The sequence below is a fragment of the Bidens hawaiensis genome, unplaced genomic scaffold (assembly GCF_021521415.1).
Source record: "Bidens hawaiensis isolate Kalapana, Puna unplaced genomic scaffold, B.hawaiensis_p1.1 tig00009686_1, whole genome shotgun sequence".
Lineage (NCBI taxonomy): Eukaryota > Viridiplantae > Streptophyta > Magnoliopsida > Asterales > Asteraceae > Bidens > Bidens hawaiensis.
The window spans coordinates 6822-15323 of NW_027491726.1; the positions used below are offsets into that span (position 1 = coordinate 6822).

General features: G+C 31.7%; 1 protein-coding gene across 1 annotated transcript; it reads left to right on the forward strand.

Annotated features, from left to right (window-relative positions):
- Positions 1-5831: 5831 nt before the first annotated feature.
- On the forward strand, positions 5832-6734 carry LOC143533391 (uncharacterized). Its single transcript, XM_077028196.1, has one exon. It carries the CDS (start codon positions 5832-5834, stop codon positions 6732-6734), a length of 903 nt encoding a protein of 300 aa, XP_076884311.1.
- The last annotated feature ends 1768 nt before the right edge of the window (positions 6735-8502 follow it).

The following is an 8502-nucleotide window of genomic DNA, read 5'->3' on the forward strand; positions in this document are numbered from 1 at the left end:
AGAAAAAAAAATGAAATAAAAATTATTAATAAGAAAGAGAAATGTATTTAATACTAGGGTATAGCCCGTGTTACACACGGGTGGGAAAACATGTCAACAAACATAATAAATTTAAACATAAAATTCAAGCAACACAAAACTTTTTCAAACTTTCGGACCAAAACGTTAACATTTTACATTGTCTAGATATTAAAAGTTAAAAGTTACAATAAGTTAATGTACATCGAACAACCAAAAAACATCAACAAAAAACATTAACATGTTCTTTCATATTAAACCATCATCAACTTCTTCAAACATGCTACCAAAAGAAACTCATTTTGCTTCACCACCTGAAAATATAATAAAACAATAGCATCCAAATTAAATATACCATTAAAATAATAACATATTTAATAATGAAAGCTCGTATTACACACGGATGAAAGTTACAATAAAAGTAAAAAAATATTATATGTAATACGTAAATTGAGCATATTATATAATGATTTTTATTTATGACTTTTATAATAACTTTTTGATATATTTATACATTATTAATTATAAATTATAATTTACAAACAAAACCTTGGTGTTTGATTTATGTCGATATTATTATACATTTTATGTGTATAAATATGATTTTTAGAACAAAATGTTAGGTTAATTTAAAATTTAAACTTATAATTTGTAACCTTGACAGTAACCCGTATTCTCAAATTACTTGCTTGTGCTTTAGCAAATACCTAAAATACCCTTACGTTCAAAATACATATTTCCCTTCACCTGCAAACAAACTTAAAATACCCTGAAAACAGGTTAAAAGTAGTTCAAATGTACTTGAATGCAATCTCCAAAAGCTAATTAACCCATTAAATGCTTCTTAATGGATTTTTTTTTACAAAATTAACATTTTTATTTAAAATTCTCTCTACAAAAGTGATCATGGTCATCGTAATTTTTCAAACTAAGAGCAACTAACATAAGAGCCCCATAATGTATCGAGTGATAGTAAAAACCATTAGTTTTACATAAAACAAAATAACTTTTTAAACATGCTAAAAGTAACTACACGATATCAAAAGCAAACACATAAATACAAAAGGTATGATAAAGAAAAATAACTTATAAACAAAGACCACACCTTGTTATCTTCTTCTGTTACAGTGTCACATTTGTTCCAGTGTAATCCAAGTCCACTTAACCAATAACATATCATCTACAACCTACATTGCAACCAAGGTTAATCTTTTGTATTTGATTTCCCTATATTAGACATAACGGAAAGATAAGTAACAATTGTTGTGCAAATAAAACCTTATAATAACTTAATAAATATTTTTTAAATCAAGCAATAAGCGTAAATAACAGCTAATGTGTAAATAAAAATATATTTGGGTTACTAATAAATTACCTATTCATCGATTAAGATATTTTCAATGGACCATTCTCATTGTGTTTGTTATCCTTTAAATACCATAACTTCATTATACGCACCTTCAAGACATAGTCGTTCATAAGAACATCGAGTTCACTCAACATCGTTATCTTTTGTTGCTCCATTGGCGTTGATTGTAAAGATTACAACAGTGTTTACAAAAAAATTATAACATTATTCAACTTTAAGAATAAAATACAACATCAATAAATTGTATATATGACAAAGAAAATAATGATTTAAATAGCTATATACTTACATTAACGCATTTTCATATGGAATGAAAATAAGTTGTGAAAATGTGTTGTGAACTTGTGATACTGCAGTGTTATATATAGGGAGGTAACCGTGTTTTATTTTTGCTAATTGTTTGATAAATATAGAAGTTGTTTTGATTTTTGAAGGTTTTTAATTTTAGGATTGCTATACATAATTGTAATTAAATGAAATAAACAGTAGTAATTCTATTTTGAGAATATATTTAATTTTTAGTCAAACCGTTTTAAATTAATGTTTATTACAAAAAATTGTAAAGCGTAAACCGAGATTTTTGCTAAGATAAGACTTTGAAGTTATAAACATTTATTTTCAAAAAGTTTGATTAATCGTTTGAATTTGAAACTATGGATACATGTAAAGTCAACTGTTTTAAAAGATAATAATAATAATAATAATTTAAATTCTACATTAATCTTATAATTTAAATGTCCATATTGATTGAAAAATATATATATATATATATATATATATATATATGTTAATATGCTAAAGTGAATATATATGAAGAAACAACCAAACAAACAAAATGTTTACCTCCATTAAAAATTAATAAACAGGTATGACAAATGCGGTAAGCAGCAAAAATAAAATTAAGAAAATAAGTAAAGTAACTAAAAACATATATTAGCAATAGAGAAATTCAATTGTTGTTGTTAGGGTAGATATAACAGCCTAAATAATCTCTATCTCTACCAAAATTCTCAAATTTCAAGTTAACGACAAATATGAAAACAATCAAGAAAATTAATCTTGTGTGAGTAACATTTTAAGACCACACTTGTGTATTACCTAAAATTATCTGCTTGACCTAAATTCAACAAATATTTCATAATAAAAGCCAAAAGTGTTAGTAATAAACTACACCAATTCATAAAAAAGTTATAAGATTAATTACTTCAACCTGCAGATTGGTATAAAACTGCCAAAACTTTCAAGAAAAACCCCATACTTGCAACAATGCAATAACTCTCTAGTGGCTACGTAATCAACAATACAATTATTTGAGCTCATCAACATTAATATTGTAATTTAAGGGTCAGGAAAACAATAATCGTGATGATTGTTCAAACGAACTTCATACAAAATTCGAAACCGGCATAAATATTAAAAGGAATCGATTTGCTAGAAAATCAACGTCACAAATATAAAACGAAAACTGAAACCGATGCCAATAATGAAACATAATATTCAGTTATACCTGACAGCTAAAGGTTAATCAATTCGATCTTGTTTGGATTGAAGGGCAACCTATGAGCAATGCTGTTTAGATCCAAGAGAAACCCTAATTCGATTAACAGATGAAATTCAAAATCAGGCCTTTAACCATAAATCAATTAAAAAATATATCGATTAGATGAAGATTAGATGGAATCACACCTGAAATCGATTTGATGTTGGCGACAAAGATTGATACGTGGGAGACAGAGGGAAGAGAATATAGCTACGGTTCCTAGGGAGAGAAAGCAGGGAGTAAATATATTCTAAATGGGTTGAAAGAGAAATGAAGGAGCATATGTATTGATTTAATAGTATTGTTAGATTTGTATTTCAACTAATTGAACATCAGTAGTCCTTGGTTGGTTGGCCATTGTTGCTTTTGTTAAGTTTCCATCTCGGGATTGTGCCAGTGTTCGATTCCCATCATTAACATTATTTTTGATTTAATAATATACAAGATAGGAAAGGAAATAGATGACTTGACAATGTTGTGGCGTTGATTTGGAGAGGCTAGTTGAATGACATGTGGATAATATGTATTGTTTTAATAGTATTGTTAGATGAGAGAGATGAGGGAAAATTTTGTAGGGAATATCATAGTAATGATAAGTGGCACTAAGAAAGTTTTGTTCATTATATAGTATAAAAAATTCATATTCATTTTATCACTATTGGCGGTTCTAAATTTAAAAAATTTGGCCCCCAATGGTCCTCCGTTAAAAAATATTTAACGACATTATACTTTTTTATGAATAACGTTTTAAGGATTTTGATCGAAAGAAAGATACAAGTCGATTAATGTAAAAATAGCTCGAAACGGTGATTCAAATGGCTTGATAGAGTTAATTGTAAATTTAAACACCCGAATTAATTAAAGAATTGTTTCGTCGTTTTGGAGCATTGTTTCAAATGAAGTTTTACATCAATCGACTACTATCTTTCTTCCGATCAAAAGCCTTAAAACATTATTTTTAAATTCGAAAAAAACAAACGTCATTAAATCTTTTTTTAACGGAGGACCATTGGGGGCAACTTTTTAAGATTTGAGACCTCCAGTATCATTAAAATAAATAGAGATTATTATCAGTCAATATCATTTAATAGGAATTATTAAAATTCAAAAAAGCATAATTATATGGAGTATATTTAATACGTAATATATAGTTGTGTATTAATTAACTACGGTTTTAATATATATATCAAAAACATTATTGGATTCAAATATGACTTTTACGGTATGTTTGGTTAAGAGCTTTTAGAAGATTTTAGGAATTTTTAGTTTCAAGCTTTTAAGAAAAAACTTTTATTCAATTAAAAGGTTTATTTGATTGAAGTATCTTGAAGCTTTTAGGTTATGAGAACAAGCTTAAAGATTCAAGCTCCTACTAGTAGCGTTTAGAAAAAAACAACAAGCTTTTAGTATTTTAAATTACTTAAATAACCTTAAAATAAATACATTTAGTATTATTTTTTTTTAAATATGTCAATTTTCGTCATTTTAAACATTTTATTAAAAACTCCAGCTACTCTGCCAAATATTTAAATATATCTAAAAAGCTACAGCTATCAACTAACAGTTTCAAGCCACCAGATTTCAGCTACAGCTACCAGTTAATTTTGCCAAACATACCCTTACTGCTATGAATATGGATTAGATTTTCTTAGCAGTAGTGTGTCGTCAAACTATTAATGCTCCAATTATTATTTTTCGTTATTATTAATATTAATTATTATTGTTAACTATTACTGTATTAATATTATTATTATTATTATTATAATTATATTATTATTATCATTATCATTATCATTATCATTATTTTTATTATTATCATTGGATGTCGATCTCGCGGTTAACTTTTATCATTTTTTGAACGACAACATATTTGATTGCTTAATAGAATGAAATTATCAATTACAAATGAAATCTCATTTAATTAAAATCATTTATTCCTTTTTTTTTTCATTTCATTAATCTTTTATCCTATTTTCTTAAATCCACCACCACCTAACAATAACAACAATAACCACAACCACTACCACCGCTTGACCACCCCCACCCCCACCACAACCACCTGACCGCGCCACCACCACCATTTTCGTCGCCGGAGCTAACATCACCACAGTCTTCATTGCAGTTTTTTTTATTTTGGTAAAAAAAATTAATTTCTTATAGCAGTGTTTTTATTATTTCTACAATTTTTTTATACTAAACAACATAAACTAATAATCTATTTTATTCTCACAATTTAATCAAACAAAACAAATAAATAGTAATAATCAATTTCATTCCCTTATTTATTCAATTCTTTCTTCTATTTCATTCCCATTTTTATTTCATTACCTCTAATCAAAGATACTCTTAACTGTTAGTTGCACCGTAGTAATGTTTTCATAAAAATAATAAAATACTAAATACCTACATTAAAACATAATATTCTTTTTAAGTAAAAAAATATCATATTTCACAGTCATTTGACGTTAAAAAAGAAAAAAAACTCAATAAAATTTGATTAAACTAACAAATTAAAACATACCAATATATAATTTGATCTTTTCTACTTTGTCAACTATACATTAACCTCAGTTATTAGGAAACGTTACTACCCCCTCACTATGTAAACATTAAATTACGTACTAAATCAATACTTAAGATTTAATTCGTACACATTCAATGAATTTTAGTTCGTATATTGACTTTTTATTTGTATTTGAATATTATAAAATGCTATAATCTTTTATTTGTTATTTACCAAAGACCACTTTATACCAATTACGCAGCCACATGCATCACTATACTAGTCAACAATCAACTAATGCTTCTTCCTTTATATATAGCGGGCAGTCACAAATATTTTTGTTCTCTCAAAACACTTCATCCCCTACTTGCATGTTCTTTCATCCAACATATAAAAGAACAATGCTTACAAAAGTAGATGCAAATCTGTCCAACCTCGAATCGATTCGAAAATATCTTCTTGATGATCATTTTGATAGTTTTTGGAGTTGTAACTTCAATGATTGGAGTTTCCACAACACCACGTTTGAATCATCCATAAACATGGATGATGTCTCAAACTTTTTCACCGGGTTGAGTTCATCGAACTCAACCAAGGCGTATAGCGCGGGTTCAAGCTTGTTATCTTCATATACAATGGATGATGAAACTCACAATTTGTTAGTTGGAAACAATGACCAAAACATTAATGAAGTCACAAATTCATATCACAACCAAAATAACACCCCAAAAATATTGCAAGACACCAATAAAGAAGTCAATGAAACTCCAAACATCTTTCAAGAAACACAACCACAGCTATCTCCAACCATCTTTCCTAATATATCCGCAATCGACAAGAGCATGACCGAAGCATCAAACAAGCCGCTAAAGTTGGATTTCTCGACGGGGAATATCATTCCATTTGGGGGTGAAACACATCAAGATGACGGGGATGGCTTTCCCGCTACACAGCTACCATTTACACCCGACAGGAGGTATAGAGGCGTAAGACGGCGACCATGGGGGAAGTTCACAGCAGAGATGAGGAACCCAGGGAAGAAAGGTTCGAGATTGTGGCTAGGGACGTACGACACACCAGAGGAAGCAGCCATGGCGTACGATCAATCAGCTTTTAAGCATCGTGGCTCTCAAGCTTTGCTTAATTTCCCGCATTTGATTGGGTCACACCAAGAGTATCTCAAAAAGTATAAGAACAAAAAGCGACATGTAGCGAAAGTTATCGAGTCCTCAGTCTCATCTTCTTCGTGCGACAAGTCGTCCGAAGATATCTGCAATACCAAGCGGAGGAAAACCGTTACATAGGAGTTTTAAAGGGCCAAAAATAGAGTTGCCTAAGTAATATACCTAGCCATTAGACAGTGTACAAAAGGAGATATGAGTAACATGCATATCTCTATTGTGTTAAAAAAAAAGAACCCCTCACTTAAACTTTTTCGGGTGCTATAAAGATCTTGAATTTTGTGACCGTCATTCATTGGTTCACCAAATTGTTAAATTGTTCTCAATGTCTCAATCTAAGCTTCTTTTATCATAAAATTACTTCATTAATTTGTGATTAAGAGTGTATATGTTGTATGAACTTTTCTTCATTCTGCTAGTGTTAATTGTTCTCAACACTTTTCCAAATGTCTTTCATTTAGGAGAGTAATTTACTAGAATAAAAATTAGTATTATCAATGGAAAGTTTCAAACATATGGTTTCTGTTGGTAATTGTCGAAGCACGAGATGAATCTGACCTGATCCATGACGATGTTTCCACGGATTTCAAGATGAACGAACCACGTCTCGATCTTCTTCTCCGGCTGGTTGGGATCTGCAATGACTTTTTGGGGGTGTGGAGGTGACCGCTAAGAAATCTCCAGGATCTCTTGTTCACAGACACAAAAATATGGTGGTGGCTCTTATTGAGAATGACCAACCCCTAATAAGGAGGTGGAGACCTCCTTATATAGAGATGAATCTGACCTGATCCATAACGATGTTTCCACGGATTTCAAGACGAACGAACCACGTCTTGATCTTCTTCTCCGGCTGGTTGGGATCTGCAATGACTTTTTGGGGGTGTGGAGGTGACCGCTAAGAAATCTCCAGGATCTCTTGTTCACAGACACAAAAATATGGTGGTGGCTCTTATTGAGAATGACCAACCCCTAATAAGGAGGTGGAGACCTCCTTATATAGGGAGCCTCATGGCCACCATCATGGTACCCTAATGGGCCTAGCCCAGTTAGGGTTACCTCCACAAAACCCCCTCAGCCCAATAACATTGTATTAGTCCATATAATAAAATAAGCCAAACATAATAAATTTAGGGTCGTAAAACCGGGTTTAGTACCATACCCCTACAAGCCCCCCCAAGTCCAGCGTTGCTCGTGGGCGCGCAAGCGTTTAGGTGGAGCGCTGGACTTTATGAGGTGTGTTAGGGCGTGAGGCGGTTTTTTCCCTTTTCTTCGGCCTTATCTTTATTGTCTTTGAGTTTTGGGAGGTTGTCTTCATGATGGTGACGTGTTGTGGTTTTTATGATAATGATGGTGCACTAGCATGAATAAGATATAGCACGCCGAATAATAAAAGCCTGCGCGCGAGGCGACTTAAGAGCTATGAGAATAATAAAGCTTGCGCGCGAGGCGACTTATGAGCTATGAGAATAATAAAAGCTTGCGCGCGAGGCGACTTACGAGCTATAAGAATAATAAAGCTTGCGCGCGTGAGGCGACTTACGAGCTGTAAAGATAATGAAGCCTGCGCGCGAGGCGACTTATGGATCTATGAGAATAATGAAGCCTGCGCACGTGGCGTCTTACGAGCTATAAGAATAATAAAAGCTTGCACGCGAGGCGTCTTACGAGCAATAAGAATAATAAAAGCTTGCGTGCGAGGCGTCTTACGAGCTATATGAAAAATAAAGCTTGCGCGTGTGAGGCGACTTACGAGCTGTAAAAATAATGAAGCCTGCGCACGAGGCGACTTACGGATCTATGAGAATAATGAAGCCTGCGCGCGTGGCGTCTTACGAGCTATAAGAATAATAAAAGCTTGCGCGCGAGGCGTCTTACGAGCTATAAGAAT

Excerpts from the sequence above, each read along its gene's own strand:
- LOC143533391 (XM_077028196.1), top strand. The coding sequence starts at position 5,832 with ATGCTTACAAAAGTAGATGCAAATCTGTCCAACCTCGAATCGATTCGA.